Source organism: Bubalus bubalis, chromosome 9, assembly GCF_019923935.1.
Source record: "Bubalus bubalis isolate 160015118507 breed Murrah chromosome 9, NDDB_SH_1, whole genome shotgun sequence".
Classification (NCBI taxonomy): Eukaryota; Metazoa; Chordata; class Mammalia; order Artiodactyla; family Bovidae; genus Bubalus; species Bubalus bubalis.
In genome coordinates, this window is record NC_059165.1 from 42,159,114 (window position 1) to 42,184,421 (window position 25,308).

At 40.8% G+C, this 25,308-nt stretch overlaps 1 protein-coding gene across 4 annotated transcripts; it reads left to right on the forward strand.

Annotated features, from left to right (window-relative positions):
- Positions 1-242: 242 nt before the first annotated feature.
- Positions 243-24,950, forward strand: LOC112587052 (mucin-2-like). Of its 4 annotated transcripts, XM_045166551.1 has the most exons (8): positions 243-373; positions 769-823; positions 3,359-3,691; positions 6,985-9,735; positions 10,775-10,870; positions 14,209-14,264; positions 17,328-17,442; positions 24,630-24,950. In XM_045166551.1, exons 2-8 carry the CDS (start codon positions 781-783, stop codon positions 24,632-24,634), a joined length of 3,399 nt encoding a protein of 1,132 aa, XP_045022486.1. In that variant the 5' UTR covers positions 243-373; positions 769-780; the 3' UTR covers positions 24,635-24,950. The 4 variants fall into 4 exon arrangements, with proteins under 4 accessions (XP_045022486.1, XP_025149882.3, XP_045022485.1 ...); XM_025294097.3 differs by lacking the exon at positions 24,630-24,950 and having other exon boundaries at positions 17,328-18,419; XM_045166550.1 differs by lacking the exon at positions 24,630-24,950 and having other exon boundaries at positions 292-396; positions 17,328-18,419.
- The last annotated feature ends 358 nt before the right edge of the window (positions 24,951-25,308 follow it).

The following is a 25,308-nucleotide window of genomic DNA, read 5'->3' on the forward strand; positions in this document are numbered from 1 at the left end:
TGCTCTGGGAAAACTGATAAAACAAGCCTTCAGGTAGATGTTTACAGGAGAAAATTTTATGAATCCAAGTTTCATCTTCTTGTACTTAGAAAAACGCTAAAGGCATTAATTGAGCTATTTGTTTCTTGTACCTAGTGGCAACCTTCTTCTGAGATATTTGATTGTACTTCTCCAAAATCACATTTAAGCTTATCTCTCCAACCCTCTTGGGTGTGGTTCATCAGAGCTATCTGAGAGGCAGTCTCCTGAGCCATAAGTAAAACTCACAACTCTCAGTTCTTAGTTCAGTGGACATTTGATAATTTGACTAAGGCTGGGGACTAGCCATTCTGACCACAAAGGAAGAAGTACCCTCTTCTCACCAGAAAGCCAGGTGACTCATCTTCAAGGCTAAGGATAAGTGTACCTTTGCCATGGGAAGTCTGGCCTTTGCTCTGGCTTTCTCTCATTTCCTTCGTGTTTTCTCCCTCATCTCCTCTGTCAGCACCTAGAGTCAGTTTGGACTCTAGGTATAGGAAAGGAGCTGGGTAAGTAGGCACTGTTTCAGAGGACAGCTTTGCCTGTCTGTTGTAAGGGGCAGAGCTCTCAGTCACCTGGAGCAGACAGACAGTGGAAGCATTTGCAAGTATGCTCCTGCTTCCTGCAGGCAGGCTTATGTGATTCACCCTGTAAGGGTGAAAGGAGAAGTTGCAATCTGAGAATTAAGACTTGTTCTGATGCCATCTGATTGAGGGCCGCACCAAGCAGTCTGCTTTCTCTTTCCTTCAGGCCAATAGCATCATGCATCCTTGGGTAGCCATCCTGGGCCTCCTACTCCTGCCAGGTAAGTGAATAGGTGGATTGTGCTTTGGAACCCCAAGGATGTAGGGGGTGTGTAGGGGGTGTGTGGGCGTGGTAGAGGGGGGCTTTGTCAAAGGTAATGGGATCAAGCTCAAGTTCTAAGAATTAAAAAATCTATGGGTAGGTGAATAAGGCATGCTGTAGTACAGTACATCTTAAGATGCCATTTGTGTTTAAATTAAAAAAAAAATAGTAGGTATATGGATGTGTATGCATGAACTACTCAAGTGTATGTAAGAGAGTAACCGTGGACGAGGGTGGGAAGAAGAAATGGGGATGGGTGGAAAGGAGATAAATCCTTTATTGTACCATTTTGTACTTTTTGATTTTTTTAACCATGTCTAACTGTTTCTTTTAAGAAGAAAATATTTTAACTTCCCTGGTTTTCCAGTGGTTAAACTTTGTGTTTCCAACGCAGGAAGCACAAATTCTATCCCTGGTTGGGGAAATAAGATCCCACATGTGGTGCCATGTGGCCATAATTTTATTTTAATCAATAAACAAAAATTTTAATTTTTAATAAACAAAATTATTCAACTTATCTCATATTTTAACATTTTATGAGATAGGGGAAATTTTTAGGAATAAACATGATCCTAAATTAAAAAAAAATCTCTAAAAGTAGGAATATGAGGAAAAGTACATTTTTTAAATTATATTCTAACAAATTTCTATAATCAGCATAAATTACCTTTATAATTCAAAACTAATATTAAGCAAAATTAAATATAATCAGAATTTCGGTAATAAAAACTAGATTTATTTTATATTACAATGAGTGTTATAATCCCAGAGCATTTCCCAGATTTACAGCCCAGTTCTAACTATGACTTGTTGTTGAATCTCAGATTTTTTTTTAAGGACCACTCAGATTTCATTGGAGAAGGCAATGGCACCCTACTCCAGTACTCTTGCCTGGAAAATCCCATGGACGGAGGAGCTTGGTAGGCTCCAGTCCATGGGGTCGTGAAGAGTTGGACACGACTGAGCGACTTCACTTTCACTTTTCACTTTCATGCATTGGAGAAGGAAATGGCAACCCACTCCAGTGTTCTTGCCTGGAGAATCCCAGGGATGGGGGAGCCTGGTGGGCTGCCGTCTATGGGGTCGCACAGAGTCAGACATGACTGAAGTGACTTAGCATAGCATAGCAGACTTCATTTGGCAATACAGTTTTTTAAACCACTGCTGCAGGAGACAGTTTTCCTGCCTGTTTGTTTTTAAGAGGTAAAGTTTAATATTTGATTGAACATTGTCCAATTTTTTGGTTTCACCTGGCCAATTGGACAGTGCTCCATTGCAGGACAGTCATCAACTCACAAGAAGGGATCCCTGCTTGAATTTTTTTTAATAGATCCTAAATCCCATGATGGGCTTCCCAGGTGGCTCAGTGGTAAAGAATCCACCTACCAATGCAGGAGACATGGGTTTGATCCCAGAGTTGGGAAGATCCCCTGGAGAAGGAAATGGCAACCCACTCCAATATTCTTGCCTGGGAAATTCCATGAACAGAGGAGTCTGGCGGGCTACAGTCCATGGGGTGGCAAAGAGTCCAATACAACTAAGCAACTAAACAAAAACAACAAAGCCCATTATAAGCCTCAGTTCCTTCTGCTGCTGCTGCTTCTGCTAAGTCACTTCAGTCGTGTCCAACTCTGTGCGACCCCATAGACGGCAGCCCACCAGGCTCCCCCATCCCTGGGATTCTCCAGGCAAGAACACTGGAGTCGGTTGCCATGTCCTTCTCCAATGCATGAAAGTGAAAAGTGAAAGTGAAGTCGCTCAGTCGTGCCCGACTCTTAGCGACCCCATGGACTGCAGCCTACCAGGCTTCTCCATGAGAGTACTATAAACCCTTTTTTCTGAAAACTGATTTGTAAAGAGTTTACTAGGCTTCTGCCTTCTAGCCAATGATGCTGAAAGTAGGCTATTAGCTGTTTTTTCTTTAACCTAGAGAAGATTTGTGAGGTGAAATTTTTTGCATAGCCATTTAAACAATTGCAATAAAATTGAAAATCAAAATTTTAAATGCAACAGTTTTAAAATCAGATTTCAACTGAGACAGTGACTGAATCTAGGGGAGAGGAAAAGCCACCTGTATGTATTAACATTTAGTAAGCAGATACCTGTCAAACACAGGATAAAATGCACACACACTGATGCATTACTGGAGTGTCGTTTGTTTCAAACCTTTTGGAGAGGAATTTGAACCATATTCACCAAAAGACTGAACATATTTCTGCCCTTTATCCTGATACTTTCTCTCATAAATCTGTCCTATTAGGAAGTAATCCTGAATACAGAAAGACGTTTATCTGATGTTTCATCCTCAAATATATCTGGTTAATAATAATACTGCTAAAGGATATGTTTACCAGAAAAATGCATATATTAAATTTACAAACTCAAGATATAGTCAGATAATTTCAAACAGCATAAGCTATATAAAGAACAAAATGAAAATAAAATTAAAGTTAAAAGTTTGAGACCTCATGCTCTGGTTTCTCTTTATTTACAGATGGTGTAACCTCTTACCATCGAGTGACTGGAGTGGTGGGTCAGAGTGTCACTCTACCCTGCTACTATAATGGAGAAGTCACAAGCATGTGTTGGGGCCGAGGGGCATGTCCTTGGTTGAACTGTGGAACTAGCATCATCTGGACTGATGGATACAGAGTCACCTATCGGAGGGATGGACGTTATCAGCTAAATGGCAATATTCGTGGAAGGGATGTGTCTTTGACCATAAACAATGCTGCCGTGTCTGACAGTGGCTTGTATTGTTGCCGAATTGAGGTGAGAGGGTGGTTCAATGACATAAAAACCACCCTAGAGTTGAGGATCAATCCAGGTGAGCTTATCTTCCTATTTCTTTGATCACTTCCTGTGGGTTCCCAGAGATAAGAGTTTTCTTTTTGATATTAACTTTCTTTTCCTTTAGAAGGGAAAGAAAAGTTTCCTATGATCTTGTTTTCTAATAACTCTTCAACTGAATATCTTGTGTTTGTGTAGCTGCTGCTGCTGTTGCTCTAAGTCGCTTCAGTCGTGTCCGATTCTGTGCGACCCCACTGACGGCAGCCCACCAGACTCCCCTGTCCCTGGGATTCTCCAGCAAAGAACACTGGAGTGATTGCCATTTCCTTCTCCAATGCATGAAAGTGAAAAGTGAAAGTGAAGTCGCTCAGTCGTGTCCGACTCTTAGCGACCCCATGCACTGTAGCCCACCAGGTTCCTCTGTCCATGGGATTTTCCAGGCAAGAGTACTGGAGTGGGGTGCCATTGCCTTCTTCATGTTTTTGTGTAGAGTTAAGTGCTAAGACTAACCTTGATTCAAGACCATAGGCTAGAGGATCTTCCCAGTCAGCAAACTGTCTCCTGAAGCAGTGCTTCAGGAACACTAGTTGGTTCATGAAAAAGCATTCACTGTTCCACACTGAGATACAGTGAGTATTTTTATGGAGCTGAATTTCTTCTTCTTGAAAATCTGACCTTTTCTCTGAGGTCAGTTCTTTGGAGAATTTTCAAATGTTCTTTCTTAACATTTTAAACTCATAGAGAGTTTCACACGTATAAAACAGGTAATATAAGGTCCTGTCTACTGCTGCTACTGCTAAGTCACTTCAGTCATGTCCGACTCTGTGTGACCCCATGACGGCAGCCCATCAGGCTCCACTGTCCCTGGGATTTTCCAGGCAAAACACTGGAGTGGGTTGCCATGTCCTTCTCCAATGCATGAAAGTGAAAAGTGAAAGAGAAGTCGCTCAGTCGTGTCCGACCCTCAGCAACCCCATGGACTGCAGCCTACCAGGCTCCTCCATCCATGGGATTTTCCAGGAAAGAGTACTGGAGTGGGGTGCCATTGCCTTCTCCGAAGGTCCTGTCAAATAGATGTATTATTTGGTTTTGACAATTGTCAACTCAATTTTGTTGCATATACATTGAAAGAGTCTATATAGTTTCATCCCCTCCCTCTACCCTTGGATTTTTTGAAGCAGAATTCACAGCATATCATTTCTCAGCTGGTAAAGAATCAGCCTGCAATGCAGGAGACCTGGCTTTGATCCGAGTTGGGAAGATCCCCTAGAGAAGGGAATGGCTACCCAGTCCAGTATTATGGCCTGGAGAATCCCATGAACTCTATAGTCCATGGAGTCACAAAGAGTAGCATACAACTGAGTGACTTTCACTTTCACTCACATCATATCACTAAATTGCTTGTTTAAAAATTAAAATCGCCCTATTGCAATATGAGAACATTTTAATCTCCGTAACTTTTCACTTTTGGCTTGTAAGAATTTTGTGAAATCCAAAATTCTTGGAAGTTTATGTTTTCCTATCTTGATATAGACACTTTAATTTTCCTTACCATTTGGTGAAAGGAGCAGGTTCTAAAGGATTTTTTGGTTTCTAATGCTCTTACATAGTAAATACTCTCCCACTAAAGTTTCTAATGAAAACAGAACCCCAATCAGAGCCTTTATAAGCTAGATCTCTTTTTTAGTTTAAATGAACTTGATATTTCAATTTCATAACTTCTCCTAACTTCATCAAAGACACTTAGCTTATTTGATGAAGGCAAGTAAAATCAGGTCAATTGTGATGCAGAAAATAGCTGACTCTGGGAAAACATCTAGGAGGCAATTTAAGAAAGCTGGTGCTATACACATGTGGCAGGAGGCTGTGTGTGGAGAAGAGATTATTTTTGGAGTTGTGAAATTATATGATTGGTCCGGAGGAAGAAAGAAATTAATAGGGGACATTTATAGTGCTTATAAATTCTTTAATAGATGAATATTTGCAAAGTCACAGCTCTGTCCAGTGGGAAACGAGTTCATAACTGAGCCAAAGTGACTCTCTACCTCCAACCCAATACTTTACTTAAGTTTTCTTGCACTTTTCAGAGATTGAGCTTACTTTCAACGTCTCTTAGGGCTCTTTCTTGGCAGCTTTTCCTAGCCTTAGTGTCCTAGCTTCTTCCTTAGGAAATATTTACTCCTGCTACTGCTAAGTCACTTCAGTTGTGTCCAACTCTGTGCGACCTCATAGAGGGCAGCCCATCTGGCTCCCCCGTCCCTGGGATTCTCCAGGCAAGAACACTGGAGTGGGTTGCCATTTCCTTCTCCAATGCATGAAAGTGAAAAGTGAAAGTGAAGTCGCTCAGTCGTGTCTGACCCTCAGGACGCCATGGACTGCAGCCTACCAGGCTCCTCCATCCATAGGATTTTCCAGGCAAGAGTACTGGAGTGGGGTGCCATTGCCTTCTCCGATTTACTCCTGAGCAAGACACATTAGTGAAACAAGATGATTAAATTTCCTCTTTGTTATACTCCTTTGATCAGATGTTTTTCTTGCTTCCTCTTTTTCTTAGGTTTTGTTTCAAACTGAAGGGAGGGGATTGAGACTGCACTGTTCTTCAAAATCTTTAACTACACTGTTAGACCCAGGTCAGCAAATTGTAGCCATAGGACCAGATCAGATTCTAAAATAAGCTCACCAACAGTTTTTTTTTTTTTTTTTTTAATGAATAAAGGTTTATTAGAACACAGCCCCATCCATTCATGTATATACTCTCTATGACTGTTTTCAGGGCTTCCCTGGTGGCATATGGCATCTGTGTTATCCAGCATATGTTAATGATGTGAATTAATCCACATTTAGGATGCAGATATGTTGGGAGGGTACCCTTAGAACTGACAGAAGCAAATGCTATTTGTTTGGTTAATAGTCTGGTTCTTGGGAACTACTATTTGGGTTCTAGTCATGTACTGCTGAGAGGACAAAGACAGCTTCAGGCTCTAGACACTTTCCCCTCCTTCACAGATGCTTATGAAGATATGTAAATCTGATATGTATGACTAGTCTGTACAAAGTGCTTCAACACAAATCCCATGTGTCATTTTTTAATGGCAACACCTCCTGAAATATCATCCTTTAAATGCCGTTGTTGCCTTGTTGTGACCATGTCTTCACTCCCTCCTCAGTCACAGATTCTAGTTGACCCATGACAAGAACTTGGAGTTCATGGGAGATAAGTGCTGAGTTCTGCCTGGGGACAGTGTGCTTGGTTGTGTTGGTGCACAGGCCCAGCACGAGTCTCTTGTTTCCTGCTGCTTGATGAATCCCTGCTTTCATGTTGATTTCTAGCTCCACCTACAACGACAACGACCACCACCACTACAACAACTACCAGCACTACTCCAACAACCACTACCACTACTCCAAGAACAACTACCACTACAAGGAAAACTCCCAACACTATTCCAAGAACAACCACCACTACAAGAAGGACAACTACCACCACTATTCCAAGAACAACCACTACAAGAAAGACCACTACCACCACTACTCCAAGAACAACCACTACAAGAATGACAACTCCCACCACTACTCAGAGAACAACCACTACAAGAAAGACAACTCCCACCACTACTCCAAGAACAACCACTACAAGAATGACAACTCCCACCACTACTCAGAGAACAACCACTACAAGAAAGACAACTCCCACCACTACTCCAAGAACAACCACTACAAGAAAGACAACTCCCACCACTACTCCAAGAAGAAACACTACAAGAAAGACACCTGCCACCACTAGAAAGACACTTGACACCACTACTCCAAGAAGAACCACCACTATAAGAAAGACAAGTACCACCACTACTCCAAGAACAACCACTACAAGAAAGACAAGTACCACCACTACTCCAAGGACAACCACTACAAGAAAGACAACTACCACCACTACTCCAAGAACCGCTACCACCACCACCACTACTCCAAGAACAACCACCGCTACTAGAAAGACAACCATTACTACTACTCCAAGAACCACTACCACCACCAGCACTACTGCAAGAACAATCACCACTACAAGAAAGACAACTACTACCACTACTCCAAGAAGAATCACTACAAGAAAGACACCTCCCACCACTACCCCAAGAAGAACCACTACAAGCAAGACAACAACTACTACTACTCCAAGAACCACTATCACCACCACCACTACTCCAAGAACAACCACCACTACGAGAAAGACACCCATTACTACTACTCCAAGAATGACTACCACTACTCCAACAACCACCACTGCTACTCCCAAAACAATAACCACCATGACTCCAACAACCACCATGACTCCAGCAACCACCACCACCACCTCCACTACTCCAAGAACAACCACCACTATGAGAAAGACAACCATTACTACTACTCCAAGAACCACAACCACCACCAGCACTACTCCAAGAACAACCACCACCTCAAGAAAGACAGCCATTACTACTACTCAAAGAACCACTACCGCCACCAGCACTACTCCAAGAACAACCACCACTATAAGAAAGACAACCATTACTACTACTCCAAGAACCACTACCACTATTCCAACAACCACCACTACTACCCCCAAAACAATAACCAACATGACTCCAACAACTACCATGACTCCAACAACCACCACCACCATCTCAACTACTCCAAGAACAACCACCTCTAAAAGAAAGACAACTGTTACTACTACTCCAAGAATGACTACCACCACTCCAACAACCACCACTACTACTCCCAGAACAATAACCACCACGACTTCAACAACAACCATGACTCCAACAACCACCACCACCACCACCTCCACTACTCCAAGAACAACCACCACTATGAGAAAGACAACCATCACTACTACTCCAACAACCACTACCACCACCACCACTACTCCAAGAACAATCACCACTACAAGAAAGACAACTATTACTACTACTCCAAGAATGACTACCACTCTTCCAACAACCACCACTACTACCCCCAAAACAACAACCACCATGACTCCAACCACCACCACCACCATCTCCACTACTCCAAGAACAACCACCACTATGAGAAGGACAACCAATACTACTACTCCAAGAACCACTACCACCACCAGCACTACTCCAAGAACAACCACCACTACGAGAAAGACAACTATTACTACTACTCCAAGAACCACTACCACTACTCCAACAACCACCATGACTCCAACAACCACCACCACCACCTCCACGACTCCAAGAACAACCACCACTAAAAGAAAGACAAGCATTACTACTACCCCAAGAATGACTACCTCTACTCCAACAACCGCCACTACTACCCTCAAAACAACAACCATGACTCCAACAACCACCACCACCACCTCCACTACTCCAAGAACAACCACCACTACAAGAAAGACAACCATTACTACTATTCCAAGAACGACTACCACTACTCCAACAACCACCTCTACTACCCCCAAAAGGACAACCACCATGACTCCAACAACCACTGCAACCACCTCCACGACTCCAAGAACAACCACCACTACAAGAAAGACAACCATTACTACTACCTCAAGAATGACTACCACTATTCCAACAAGCAGCACTACTACCCCCAAAACAACCACCACCATGACTCCATCAACCCCCACCATCACTACTCCAAGAACAACCACCACTACAAGGACAACCATTACCACTACTCCAGCAATGACTACCACTATTCCAACAACCACCACTACTACCCCAAAAACAACCACCACGACTCCAACAACCATAATCACCACCACCACTACTCCAAGAACAACCAAAACTACAAGAAAGACAACCATTATTACTACTTCAACAATGACTACAACTATTTCAAGAACCACTGCTACTACCCGAAAAACAACACCCACCACCAGTCCAACCACCACCACCACCACTACTCCAACCACAATGGTCACCACTGCTCCAACAACCACCACCACTGCTGTGCCAGCAACAATCAACACCACTACTCCAACCATGACAGTCACCACTGCTCCAGTGACAGCGAGGTCCTCTACTTCTGCTCCTCCAATGCCAGCACCCACAGAGGACCTCCAGCCAGGTAAGCAAAAGTACTTCTAAGTGCAGAAGTTTTTAAAGTAAGGATACGCACCATCCAGACATGGTGTTAAGGCAGATGTACAATCTAGGGTAGGGATTCTTAACAGGTTTCCAAACCTGGCTTCACAGAATCTGTGAACAACTTGTACCCTCTTATATTCATCTTTTGTATCTTTAAGCATTTTCAGAGTGAGAGGGACCTATGGTTTTTACTAGATTCTCAAAGGAATCATTAATAGCAAAAAAAAAAAAAAAATAGCCAGACCACTGCTTGTGGACATCTAAGAAGGATGATACATTCGGCCCTGTTTAACATAGAATTATGAGGAAAAAATAAGAGTGCCAGAACAGGGCCAAGTGAATGAGACTCTGTCTTACAAGGAGCTCTGAATAGAGATCATTTAATCCATTTTGAAGCCTAACCCAACACTTGAGGATACGATTTCGGTGAAGTTAATGCTTACTCTGTTTCCTCTGTCAGGAAACATGCTAACTGCTTTATAAGTATTAAGCCCCTTAATTCTTATGACAACCCCAGGACTGATGCTAAAGCTGAAGCTCCAATGCTTTGGCCACCTTATGCAAACAGCTGACTCATTGGAAAAGACCCTGCTGCTGGGAAAGATGGAAGGCAAAAGGAGAAGAGGGTGGCAGCGAATGAGATGGGTAGACAGTATTGCTAACTCAATGGACATGAGTTTGAGCAAACTCCAGGAGACAGAGAAGGACAGGGAAGCATGGCATGCTGCAGTCATGGGGCTGGAAAGAGTTGGACACGACTTAGCAGCTGAACAACAAAAGAAGTATAAAAAGTGAAATAATTCTGTTGTTAAGCTCTCAGATCATTATCAAGATCAGATTTATTCATGATAATGAAATGCTTACATTGCAGGGTAATACCTCAAGGACATCTATTAATACATTTCTAATATAGAGTCAAAGGGTAATTTCTGATTTAGTTTTGTTTGTTCTTTCTGCTGGGGGTGTAAATTCTCCTCCACTAATTGAACACTATTTTTCCGTTCTTGTCATTCCTATAGCTTCTTTATCTTCTCCAACTCAGACAGCAGAAAGCCAGCCTACTACCCTGTATGAAACAAACATAACCAGCTCACCATGGCACTCTTGTTCAACAGGTAACTTCAGTTTCTTTCCTGAACACCTGATAGCATTCAAATTTTGATAAATATTAGCACATTGTTCAGAGCACATATTCTGAAATAAGGCAAGCGTGACTTGAATGCCAACAATGGCTATTCCACTCAGCTATGCAACTTGAACAAATGTCTTATAACCCTCTTTGAATCTGTTCTTATCCTTTGGAAAATGGGGGAAATATTACTTATTCTTACAAGCGTTATATGAGATAAAGATCTGGGGACACAGTTACAAGGTAAGTGATAGAGTGGCAACTATGACTGTTACTTAGAATATCCAGAAATACGTACATTTGAATGACACAGGCAGCTTGTATGATTTGGGATCATCCACATACATATCCACATTTTTCTGAATAAAATGAATTAGCCTTGTTTTTAAACTTATTTCTAGGCATACTTCCCTGGACAGAGGCTTAAAACAATTAAATCCAAACTGGTCCAGACCAAACTGGTCACCTGTTTATGCTTCCTCTAAGCCCCAGAAACTACACAGAGTCAGGAGGTTCCCCTGCTGCCTTGTCGAGCTTTCATTTCACACAGACACTTTAAGTTGGGTTGAGGACATGGGCACCAGAGCCAAAGAGGCAGGGCCCACTAGGATTGTGCTATTCCACTCCCAGAGACTCCAGTTCTCCCTAGTTTTGGAAAGTCCATATTCTTTTGAGATGTAAGATTAGTCTGTTTTTCCTATAATGGAGAAAGATGATATTGAATTGTCATCTTTCCCAACTAATTCTCTTACCCATGGTGATAAATTTGGAGAGTGCCACATGTGAACCCCTTTGTAATGCAGAACTGGCTTATTTGTCCATGTGCCTGTGAAGCATCCAACAGGGTCAGATTTTGTAAGATTTTGTAAGACTTGTGTGTATGATTCATCATGCTCAGGAGTTGCTATAGGAGACCCCCAGGGTAGCCTACTTTGCCAATCATTCAAGGAAGCTCTTAATTGAAAATGAACATGCAGCAGGACTCAGAGAGGGACCAGTTTAATTGAAATTAGCTAATAGTGACATTTGGTTTTGAAAGTGGAATCCTTGGTGTGAAGTGTTTCTTGGCACAGAAACAAGGAGAAAGCAGATAAAAATACAGGTAAGAGCAGTTGGGGCAACTGCACCCCACACTTTTAGGCTAAGAGGAAGAACAAAGTAGAAAATGGGAAATTATTCTCTGAAATATGTCACTAAAACCTGGTCAAGTAGACTTGGCAGCATGGAACAGGCATTGCAGCAGCTGTGTCCCCACGACTTCTGTGACTGCTGCCATCTTGGCAGCATTTCTGAGGCCCTTCAGCCAAATCCTCACAGTGCCCGAGTCACACTTCAGTGGGTTAGAGCCTCACAAAGCCAAGAATGTTAGTCCAGGAGGAATTTTGGTTTTCATAGGGCCTGCACCTACCTTTTCAGATGCATGTGCCAGCAAATTGTTGTGCATTATTTGATTTAATTCTTTCAGGGCAGGTTTATTTCTTGCCATTGCCAGACTGAGGAGGACATTTAGTTCTACTTTAGACAAATAGCTTCCAATTCAACTGCCTGCCAATGGCAGTTTCAAGCTGCACGCCCATGGGCAACTTGTTTCATTCCTCACTACATGTTTGTAAGGAATGAAGGATAGGATATTTAGAAAATCCATTGCATGGTGTTCCTTCCCCATTGCTCCTATTGTTATATAGCAACATAATTGTGATACCTGATATTTGTTTAATATGGTGTTAAGCACCTTACATGCATCATCTAATGTGATAACTTTATGAGATGGGTGCTATCAACAGCTTGTAGTTCAAGGTTACCCCAGCTAGAAATATAAATACATACATTTACATGCATATGTATGTAATGTGTATGTAAAGGACATTGATCGAGGTCACATTGGTAAGTGACATGTCAGCACTGAAGTCAAGTTTCATCTGACTCAAGTCCTTTTTATTTTTTTAAAAACATCACTCATTCTATAGCTTAAGCATTTAAGGTTATAACGTAAGTCATACACAGAGACTAGACTGTAGACACTGTCTCTGGAAGAAGTAGTGTCAGAATGTTTAAATTGTAGATACAGTTGTGTAAACTGTTAAAATTTAGGGGGATATGGTTAGTTCATTTTCACTACCATTAGAACATGATGGTTTTATAGCTCTATCAGTAGTACGGGAATCTCTGAGACCTGCAGAATTTACATTGGATGGGAACATAGTGTGTGTGGTGGTTATAAGCTGAGGCTGTTGTCCTTTAGTAGAGTTGGAAACTTCAACCATTTCAGCACCTCATCTAAAATTTCGGATTCAGAAAATGGGTATAAGGATGTAAAGTGCTTGTATATAATAGATACTCAGCAAAGAGAAAATCCTGTATTTGACCTATAGTTGCTTAGAAGGGCCAACAGTATATGTTCTGTGGAACAAAAGAGATATTTCAAAACACTATTAAAATTTGGGCATTCAAAACTTTAAGGCATAGTATCCTTTTATATTGGGAGTTTAGGTAGTATAAGGTTACTGGTCTTGGGAGTGACGTAATATATTTCCTAAAGCACATTTGGATCAGTGTCTGGGCACACTGGCATATAATGTAGGAGTTGGATGCCACCTGTTTGAGGTATCTTAGTGCATTTCACTCACATTTTGAATGTAAAACCAATGTAATGTTCATTTTGAACAGAGTGGTTCTGCTCTTTGGATGTGTAATGACCTCTGAGCACTCACTGGAAGTTTCTGAGCTGCCATGAAAATTCTGATTATTTATCTGTAAGTGGTAATTTTTAACCTAGTTCTGACAATGGGCCACTCTGACTTGTCTAAAGTTGTCAGTAAATTTTCTGTGAGCATGCATTTTTTTTTCCCAATAGGGAGAAAAAAAAGGGTTCATTTTCAAAGGGTCCATGACAAAATGGTTAAAAAGCACAACCTTACTAGTTAAATTAATAAATGTTAGGACGGAGGAGCCTGGTAGGCTGCAGTCCATGGGGTCGCGAAGAGTTGGAGACGACAGCGACTTCACTTTCACTTTTCACTTTCATGCATTGGAGAAGGAAATGGCAACCCACTCCAGTGTTCTTGCCTGGAGAACCCCAGGGACGGGGGAGCCTGGCAGGCTGCCGTCTATGGGGTCGCACAGAGTCGGACATGACTGAAGCGACTTAGCAGCAGCAGCAGCAGCAGCAGTAACTTGGTATTATATTTGTGATGCCTACAGCATTAGGCCATATAATTATTCAACTTTCCCTTCATTACCAGAAGGCAGTGTGAATATATTTGGTGTTCGCAGGAAAGTTCAATATCTTTGTAATTCTCATTAATTTTCTTTCTTGTTGAGCAGATGGAAATGGCACCGTGACCCAGTCTCCAGATCCTCATTGGCATAACAATCAAACTGTAAGCATATTCCTTCCTATTTTATTAGCCTGATTCACTTATATGTCTCTTCTGGAATCAAGTTACAGTTAGAGATTATTATTGTCAGAGTAGTCCACAGATTGATTCTTTCTAATTTAAAAAAATAAAGGAAGAAACACTTTGACTCTTAAATAGGGATAGTTTAATTAATTTTAAAAGTCTATATAAATACACTACCTTGTTAGAAATAGCTGAAAAGTTATATTTTACTTTTGTATTGTAGATGGACGCTTTACTGTCTGAGCCAACAGGGAAGTCATATTTTACTTTAGACACACATATACACCCAGGACAGAATTTCTCCTGACCAGAAAATAAGAAAAAGAGAGTGAATTAATTCAGGCATAGTGACTTAACATTACATACCAAGAAAGACTTAGATCATTGTTAGAGAAATAACATGCCTTGAATTGATGTAGTGGAATGGGGGCCATCCCCACCAAAAATATTATGTCAGTGAAAGTGTGATTCCTTAAACATAGGCCCCCTAATATCCTTTTCCAATCCAATTTTCCTCCTATAGAGAAATTTTGAGGCCACTGCTGAGTCTTTCTATATATAATCCTCCCCATATGATGACACATTAAGGTCCTAAGGTCTTCAAACTCTTTGATTCTGTAATTTGTTCTTGCATTTCCCCCACAATTAGCTTGGGAAAAATCCAAGGGACTACAGTCTCATGATGTTCATCAAAGCCTCATCTTTGTGTGTAAGTTAGAAGAATTTATCAGTGAGATTTTTCACTTTTGGCTCCTTTGGGTGAAACAACTTTCCTTTCACTATGTGCAAATAACTCTTAGAAGAAAAAAACATGAACAGATTCAGATATGAGAGTAATCTTGATTGCAAGTGGTGAGAAATTGCAGCATGGACATTATAAGAGAAATTCAAATTTAAGCAAAGTGGGGTTAATGTGACGTCAAATGGCCTTATGTTGCATAACTTAGTGACAATGAGAACATTACCACGTAGGAATGATATGAAAGATTTTAATCACTCTGATGATATGGGTACTGATTGATCTGCTGGATATGGGCTGAATTTGTTGTGCTTGTTAAATAGCAGAACTGCCACCATGTAAATGTCATGTCAGTCAGACTTATGCTAGTTTAAAAAAAAAGAAACAAACACTGTGAATGAGAAGATTGTTTTTGACCTCGGTTACCTGCAGGACAGGTATATTCAGTAGCAATTAATCTCTTCTATATAATGTAAGCAATACAGAAGCAAGTTCACAAAAGGTGGTAGCATAATTGTGGGCTTTTTGTGTCTTGACCGTGAAGATATCAAGTGTATCCTAAGTATCTTGAAACCAAGCAGCATGTATTTCCACCCAGTAGGTCAACTTCTTGAGCTGCATCTTAAGAGGAGAATGAACATATACATAAAGATGTATAAAACAAGATATACATTGCTGCTGTTTGTAATCATGAAAATGTTATAAACAACCTAAAAGTTCAATAATAAGAGATTAATAACTTATCAATTAAGCATGCCCATTTATTGCCACTGAAAATGTTGTCACTTCAGTGTACTTAGTGCCATGAGAAGACAGTGTCATTTGTTAAATGAAAAAACCAACTTTTCAGGTAGCATTTGGACTTCCCTGACAGTCCAGTGGTTAAGACTTCATGCCTCCAATGAAGTAAGTAGAGGTTCGATGGCTGATTAGGGAACTAAGATCCCACAAGCCATGTAGCATTGCCAAAAATGAAAAAAAAAATATTATATATAGGTTATAGATACAAAATAAAATGATGTATATACTGTAGTATACATTGGATATGGTAACTGTGTCTGTTAAGAAAAGTACTAGAAAGATAAAATTCTAAGAGTATGTAATGAAAAATGGTAATAGTAACTATTTCTGGATGTTGAAATTATGGTTGATTTTTGTTTTCCTTTCTTTATCCTGAGCTGCACACTCTAAAATGAACTTCCAGTTTTTATGTAACATAATATTTTTTAAAAAGCAAGCAAAGACTAGTTCCTGTAACCCTGTGTTCCATCTAACTGCTTTCCCTCCCACAAGTAAGGTGATAACACAGCTTTTCCCTCCCAAGGCACTGACTGTTTTCCATTTAGGCAAGGACACCTCAGAGGCTAAGTCACCCTCCTCTGTATTCCTCATAGTATTTATCAGGGGGTACCTGAAGTACCTTTCCCAAGAACCCTATTTAATCTGCATTTGACAGAAAAAGAAGTTTAGAGAGGCTAAATAACTTGCTAGGGTCACAGAACAACTAAATAAAAGTTAATCTGGGATTCTGACTCCAGAGATTAAACTCTTATGCAGGAGGAGACTTTAGACTTAATCATTTTCTCTGATTTTCCACTTCCTTTCTGTTAAAATACCTAGGTGGTGGGACATTTTTAGAATTAGAATTAAGCTATGTAATGGAGGCAAGCATGATGACCTGGTATATTTTGAGTTTACTCTAGGAAGTGATGATCTCTCACACTAGGAATTTTTTTCCCAATTGCACAGCATTTTAATTGTTAAGCAGAGCCATGAGTCTGAGCAGCTACTTTATGCCCACTTATAAAGACATAGAATCTTGAATTCTAGTTCAAAAAAGTGTTTAAATTAATGGCTAGTTTCAGTAACTGAACACATTCAAATAGCACCACCATGGCAACTTACATAGGAACCAGAATTGTTTTTTATTAGTATCATAAGAGGATTATTTATGAAAATAGATTATTTTTTATAAAATGTATAAATTAATAAAGCACAGTCATTTGAAGCATACAGTTTGAGTTTTAACAAGTCTGTACCCTTCTCTAAATATCACTGCAAGTAAGATGTAAACATTTCCACCACTCCCAAACACATTTTGAATTTTGAGTTGTCTTAGAATTTCATCATAAGGCTATAACTTTACATCATTTGGTCTTACCTTTCATGATCCAGAACTAGCCAGGGGCCAATAAACAATAATGTGACTGGGTATATTATTTTCTGAAATGTTTTCTGCCTGTAACTCTAACAAGATTGTTTTATTTTTCTGTTTTGTGTTTGATCTGCTGATGTTTCTGTAGATTGCGGTGCTGGCACAAGAAACATGGATGAGCACCAACAAGGGAGTCTACATTGGAATCTCGGTTACTGTTTTGGCATTGTTGGTCATGTTTGTGGTATTCTGGATTAGGAGAAGTAAGTCACCTCAGGACTGAAATATTCAGAAATATTCTTGAGCCCACAGGAGTATTCTTGAGCCACATGTTTTCAGTTTCATATAACTTTCTTGCTTCTTACCTTGTTCTTTTTTTTTTTTTTTAATTTATCTTAAATTTATTGTTCCACAAACATGATATTTAAATTCTCCATAGGAGAAATTAAATATGGAGAAATAAGCACTGGTTGTGTAAAGTTGAGATTTGGAAGTCAAAAGCCAAGGTTATATACAAGATTTGTTCCCTCCCATTTTGTTCTTTTCGCATTCCCTCAATAACAATATTTTATCCCTATTGGGAGTAAAACCGTTGATGGTTTTATAACACCCACTTAATAGAAGAAGCACAAGAGACATTAGGAGGGTACATGATTTCAGAGCTAGGAGAAGAACAAAGGGATTCACATGACAGTCATCCAGCACCTCGTGGTCTCCTTCCACCAGTTGTGTGTTTATGTGTGTGTAAAACCTGTCTTCTATGGGAGAAGTGCAATATTCAGGGGTTTTTTTTTTCAGTGAAATATAATGGCATTAAAGTAAGCTAGGGCATGTAGGTCAATACACTAAACCTATGAATCAGAAGATACTCTATACCAAGGGGCTCACTTGGCTCCTAGAGATTCAAGAGAAGTTACCTGGAGTTATCAGGTTAGGGTCCAGATTGATTTTTTTCTCCTTTTAAAAAAATATTCTTTCTTCTAAATTGATTTTTTTTAAGACTCTGAGAGCTGTACTGATTTTGCTTATATTAAAGTAATAATTGTAATAATATACTTTGGAAAAAAATCTCAAAAACTCTTTGGCTTATATGTTTTATTTTTTCTTCATTTTTCCCTCAATTTAGGATATTTTTGCCAGGGTAGCAAGGCGGAGCTACTACAGTATGTTTGAAATGGTTTGTGTAAATAATGCCTTTTGATGTTCTTACTCTAGTAAACATAAGGAAAATTTCTCTGTCCCTCTCCTCTTTTCCTTCCGAGTTCTCCATTTTATACTCTGGATCATGAAAAATCTAGTATATATGGCACCTCCATTGCTGTTCAACCTTCCAGTGATGATATTAGCATTTCTATGCTGCTGCTGCTGCTGCTAAGTTGCTTCAATCGTGTCCGACCCTGTTGGACCCCATAGAAGGCAGCCCACCAGGCTCCTCCTTCCCTGGGATTCTCCAGGCAAGAATACTGGAGTGGGTTGCCATTTCCTTCTCCAAACATCTCTATATTTCTCAGGAATTGTGTCATAACTGCTACAGAAACAACACCTCAAACCTTATCTCTTAGAGCAAGAGAACTAAATTGCAGATATTGTTTCAGGGGTCATTTGAATGGGTTGTTTAGTTTATTTGATTTCATTCAGTGCTTTGTTTATTGCATGTCTATTGAATTTCTATTATATTCTGAAAAGATGAGCAGAACAGACAGGAAACATATAAATGAATAAGCAGGGCCTTATAGAACTTCCAGAGAAATACCATGGGGAATACTGGAGCAGGGCAGTAGGCCATGTGAGTGAGCCCCAAAGAAGCAGAAGGCAGCTCTGCAAAAATCTGCAGGAAGACACCTCCAGGCTGAAGACCTGCAAAGGCAGGGGATAGGGACATGCCTCCAGCTCCCCATGGTTCCCACCCGCCCCTATTATTCCATACCCAGCCTGCTCTGTTCATTTGCATTAGTTGTCTGGCCTCACAGGCATTTCAATTTACAGTTTTTGCAAATTTACCCCTTCACCCAGTAAAAAATTAAATCTTCTTTGTATGCATCCCTGTAGTCATTTTCCCAAGCATCTGTAAAGGTAGGAAACCAGTGCCTACTTCCAACAAAATAAACTTCTTCATCTGGTCCAGCTTGGGTTTTAAGCAAAGTCTTTCTTTGTTCCGAATTCGTCCCTCTTTAACTGCCATCCATTATTCTTAGTTCTCTTTCATTGGATGTTTGTACCCAGTCTTTCCTACATCTGAGTTAATCACATGAGCCAGTCCACAAAATACGCCTTGAATAATCTCCAGCATATTGCAAGTGTTCCATAGATGCTGGATTTTATTATTGCAGACATGCAGTAAACCTGTGAGACAGGCAGTAGTAGTATTCTCAGTTTACAAATTATAAAACAGGTTTAGAGATGTTAAGTGCCAATCCATGGTCACACCACACAGCAGGTCTCTTAGAGTCCAAAACTCAGGCCTTTAGGAGTTTTTGACTGTCAGCTTCCAAGAGTGGAAAAAAAAAAGTGCTCCCTACAGACAGAAAAACATGAATGATAACATCCTTTTAGTTCACTTTTGTTCTTCCAATGTTCAGTTCTTTAAAGTTTCAGTTTTCAATCACCTAATTAGAAAGAAAATATTTATTGTAGAAGATGTTGTATAATATAGAAAAGCAAACAAAACAAAAACAAAAAGGTGTATTTTCTCATGATGTTATTTTGGGGGCAGCTATATCACATTGACTCATTTTGAGCTGCTGAACAACTAACCTGTTTCCATGCAATATGACTAATCTGTTTAAAGATCAAAGCTGATGAAGACTCAGTGCATTTCATATCATTTCTGGGCAGGCTTAGGTAATAAAAATAGTGCCTACAGACAAATTCTAAAAAAGCATTGATATCAAAACTCCACAAATGACCTTTGTGTAAACTTGATTTGTGAGCATTCATGTTATAAAACTTATCTAACCCATGGCTTTCTAATTTTGACTGTTAAGGCAGGGTGTGATTTTTGACTCTGTGATCTAGAACATGCTTAGGTGAAGCAATACTATTTTACTGCCTCTGATATGCTCTGATATTTTTTATCAGTTCAGTTCAGTTGCTGAGTCCTGTCCGGCTATTTGCAACCCATGAACCACAGCACGCCAGGCCTCCCAGCCCAACACCAACTCCCGGAGTCCACCCAAACCCATGTCCATTGAGTCGATGATGCCATCCAACCATAACATCCTCTTCTCCCCCTTCTCCTCCTGCCCTCAATCTTTCCCAGCATCAGGGTCTTTTCCAATGAGTCAGCTCTTCGCATGAGGTGGCCAAAGTATTGGAGTTTTAACTTCAGCGTCAGTCCTTCCAATGAACACCCAGGACTGATCTCCGTTAGGATGGACTGTTTGGATCTCCTTGCAGTCCAAGGGACTCTCAAGAGTCTTCTCCAACACCATAGTTCAAAAGCATCAATTCTTCGGCACTCAGCTTTCTTCACAGTCCAGCTCTCACATCCATACATGACCACTGGAAAAACCATAGCCTTGACCTGACAGACCTCTCTTGACAAAGTGAAGTCTCTGCTTTTGAATATGCTATCTAGGTTGGTCATAACTTTCCTTCCAAGGAGTAAGTGTCTTTTAATTTCATGGCTGCAATCACCATCTGCAGTGATTTTGGAGGCTCCAAAAATAAAGTCTGCCACTGTTTCCACTGTTTCCCCATCTATTTGCCATGAAGTGATGGGACCAGACACCATGATCTTAGTTTTCTGAATGTTGAGCTTTAAGCCAACTTTTTCACTCTCTTCTTTCACTTTCATCAAGAGGCTCTTTGGTTCTTCTTCACTTTCTGCCAGAAATGTGGAGTCATCTGCATATCTGAGGTTATTGATATTTCTCCCAACAATCTTGATTTCAGCTGTGCTTCCTCCAGCCCAGCATTTCTCATGATGTACTCTGCATATAAGTTAAATAAGCAGGGTGACAATATACAGCCTTGATGTACTCCTTTTCCTATTTGGAACCAGTTTGTTGTTTCATGTCCAGTTCTACTGTTGCCTTCTGACCTGCATACAGGTTTCTCAAGAGGCAGGTCAGGTGGTCTGGTATGCCCATCTCTTTCAGAATTTCCCACAGTTTATTGTGATCCACACAGTCAAAGGCTTTGGCACAGTCAATACAGCAGAAATAGATGTTTTTCTGGAACTCTCATTTTTTTGATGATCCATTGGATGTTGGCATATGATCTCTTGTTCCTTTGCCTTTTCTAAAACCAGCTTGAACATCTGGAAGTCCACGGTTCATGTGTTGCTGAAGCCTGGCTTAGAGAATTTTAAGCATTACTTTACTAGTGTGTGAAATGAGTGCAATTGTGTGGTAGTTTGAGCATTCTTTGGCATTGCCTTTCTTTGGGATTGGCATGAAAACTGACCTTTTCCAGTCCTGTGGCCACTGCTGAGTTTTCCATATTTGCTGGCATATTGAGTACAGCATTTTCACAGCATCATCTTTCAGGATTTGAAATAGCTCACCTCCACTAGCTTTGGAATTCCATCACCTCCACTAGCTTTGTTTGTAGTGATGCTTCCTAAGGCCCACTTGACTTCGCTTTCCAGGCTGTCTGGCTCTAGGTGAGTGATCACACCATTGTGATTATCTGGGTCATGAAGATCTTTTTTGTACAGTTCTTCTGTGTATTCTTGCCACCTCTTCTTAATATCTTTTGCTTATGTTAGGTCCCAACCATTTCTGTCCTTTATGGAGCCCATCTTTGCCTGAAGTGTTCTCTTGGTATCTCTGATTTTCTTGAAGAGATCTCTAGTCTTTCTCATTTTATTGTTTCCCCCTATTTCTTTGCATTGATCACTGAGGGACGCATTCTTATCTCTCCTTGCTATTCTTTGGAACTCTGCATTCAACTGGGTGTACCTTTCCTTTTCTCCTTTGCTTTTCACTTCCCGTCTTTTCACAGCTATTTATAAGGCCTCCTCAGACAGCCATTTTTTTTTTGGAATACTTATATATATTTATCTTAAATACAGGATCAGTTCAGTTCAGTCCAGTTGCTCAGTTGTGTCCGACTCTTTGTGACTCCATGAATTGCAGCTCGCCAGGCCTCCCTGTCCATCACCAACCCTGGAGTTCACCCAAATTCATGTCCCTTGAGTTGGTGATGCCATCCAGCCATCTCATCCTCTGTCGTCCCCTTCTCCTCCTGCCCCCAATCCCTCCCAGTGTCAGTCTTTTTCAAGGAGTCAACTCTTCACATGAGGTGGCCAAAGTACTGGAGTTTCAGCTTTAGCATCATTCCTTCCAAAGAACACCCAGGACTGATCTTCTTTAGGATGGGCTGGTTGGATCTCCTTGCAGTCCAAGGGACTCTCAAGAGTCTTCTCCTACACCACAGTTCAAATGCATCAATTCTTTGGTGCTCGGTTTTCTTCACAGTCCAACTCTCACATCCATACATGACCACTGGAAAAACCATAGCCTTGACTAGACGGACCTTTGTTGGCAAAGTAGTGTCTCTGCTTTTGAATATGCTATCTAGGTTGGTCAAAACTTTCCTTCCAAGGAGTAAGTGTCTTTTAATTTCATGGCTGCAATCACCTTCTGCAGTGACTTTGGAGCCCCAAAAATAAAGTCTAACACTGTTTCCCCATCTATTTCCCATGAAGTGATGGAACCAGATGCCATGATCTTCGTTTTCTGTATGTTGAGCTTTAAGCCAGCTTTTTCACTCTCCTCTTTCAAAATATAGGATCAGTTCAGTTCAGTTGCTCAGTCGTGTCTGACTCTTCATGACCCCATGTATCGCAGCATGCCAGGCCTCCCTGTCCATCACCAACTCCTGGAGTTCACCCAGACTCATGGCCATCGAGTCAGTGATGCCATCCAGGCATCTCATCCTCTGTCGTCCCCTTCTCCTCCTGCCCCCAATCCCTCCCAGCATCAGAGTCTTTTCCAATGAGTCAACTCTTCACATGAGGTGGCCAAAGTACTGGAGTTTCAGCTTTAGCATCATTCCTTCCAAAGAAATCCCAGGACTGATCTCCTTTAGGATGGACTGTTTGGATCTCCTTGCAGTTCAAGGGACTCTCAAGAGTCTTCTCCTACACCACAGTTCAAAAGCATCAATTCTTCGGTGCTCAGCCTTCTTCACAGTCCAACTCTTGCATTCATACATGACCACCAGAAAAACCATAGCCTTGAGTAGACGGACCTTTGTTCGCAAAGTAATGTCTCTGCTTTTGAATATGCTATCTAGGTTGGTCATAACTTTCCTTCCAAGGAGTAAGTGTCTTTTAATTTCATGGCTACAATAACCATCTGGAGTGATTTTGGAGCCCCCAAAAATAAAATCTGACACTGTTTCCACTGTTTTCCCATCTATTTCCTATGAAGTGATGGGACTGGATCCCAGATCTTCGTTTTCTGAATGTTGAGCTTTAAGCCAACTTTTTCACTCTCCACTTTCATCAAGAGGCTTTTTAGTTCCTCTTCACTTTCTGCCATAAGGGTGGTGTCATCTGCATATCTGAGATTATTGATATTTCTCCCAGCAATCTTGATTCCAGCTTGTGTTTCTTCCAGTCCAGCGTTTCTCATGATATACTCTACATATAAGTTAAATAAGCAGGGTGACAATATACAGCATTGACAGACTCCTTTTCCTATTTGGAACCAGTCTGTTGTTCCATGTCCAGTTCTAACTATTGCTTCCTGACTTGCATACAGATTTCTCAAGAGGCAGATCAGGTGGTCTGGTATTCCCATCTCTTTCAGAATTTTCCACAGTTATTGTGATCCACACAGTCAAAGGCTTTGGCATAGTCAATAAAGCAGAAATAGATGTTTTTCTGCAACTCTCTTGCTTTTTCCATGATCCAGTGGATGTTGGCAATTTGATCTCTGATTCCTCTGCCTTTTCTAAAACCAGCTTGAACATCAGGAAGTTCACGGTTCACATATTGCTGAAGCCTGGCTTGGAGAATTTTGAACATACTTTACTAGCGTGTGAGATGAGTGCAATTGTGTGGTAGTTTGAGCATTGTTTGGCATTGCCTTTCTTTGGGATTGGAATGAAAACTGAAAGGGTCACAGTCCTCAGCTACAAAACACCAGCCAAACCATTTCCTGGCCATCTTTGAGACTGTGCCTCCTGGTTTAGTACTTCAATTTGGTGTGTGGTATTTGTCTTCTCAGATTATAAATTTTTGTGTTCTATTGCATGAGTGTCTTGAAAGAGACCGGTGTGAGTTTTTTGAAACTAAAAGGTGTGATTTTTTACCTCCTTATTAAAAATAATTTCCTGTAACTTCATATTCACAATTCTAGAAGCTTCTATTCATTTCATAGGATGTTTGAATGGGACTCTGAGAAATGCAAATACCCAGGCTTGAATGAACATAAACAAATATGCTGCTCATATTTGAGAAGTGATCTCCTTTTCTCTTACTCATGTTATTCTACAGTGTGATTCCATTGAAAGAGTCTCACATTGGAGCTTTGAAAAATGCAGCTCCGAAGCCTATCCAAGAAGAAGACAATGTCTACATTACTGAAGACTAAGTCCTGGATCCAGATTCTAAAGTGTTATGCCCTTGACTGTAGAAGACAGTGACCAGATACTGTGTCAGAGTGCTTTCAATCAGCTGCACAATTTTTCAGTCAGTTTCCCATGGCATTCCTATGATTCAGGGCCACTGGGTAGAGCGATGCTAGCTCAACTGTGTAAAGTCAACCTCTGTCACAGAGTCCTAATTTTTTATACTAAATTGGCTCAAACTTTCTGATCATTGCAGATGCTGCTGCTAAGTCACTTCAGTCGTGTCCGACTCTGTGCAACCCCGTAGACGACAGCCCACCAGGCTCCCCTGTCCCTCGGATTCACCAGGCAAGAACACTGGAGTGGGTTTCCATTTCCTTCTCAATGCATGAAAGTGAAAAGTGAAAGTGAAGTTGCTCAGTGTGTCGGACTCTAAGCGACCCCATGGACTGCAGCCCACCAGGCTCCTCTGTCCATGGGATTTTCCAGGCAAGAGTAGTGGAGTGGGGTGCCATTGCTGGAACATTGCAGAGGTCTCTTCAAAACATGAAACATACTTCTTAGAATTGTACATTCTCTTTAGACCTCACGAATCCTGTTTTCCA

What these genes read in the sequence shown, in the direction of transcription:
- LOC112587052 (XM_025294097.3), top strand. Translation starts at nt 781, where the DNA reads ATGCATCCTTGGGTAGCCATCCTGGGCCTCCTACTCCTGCCAG. An exon ending in CACAGAGGACCTCCAGCCAG is followed by an intron (nt 9,736 to 10,774) that starts GTAAGCAAAAGT and finishes TCATTCCTATAG; the next exon opens with CTTCTTTATCTTCTCCAACT. An exon ending in ATTGGCATAACAATCAAACT is followed by an intron (nt 14,265 to 17,327) that starts GTAAGCATATTC and finishes ATGTTTCTGTAG; the next exon opens with ATTGCGGTGCTGGCACAAGA.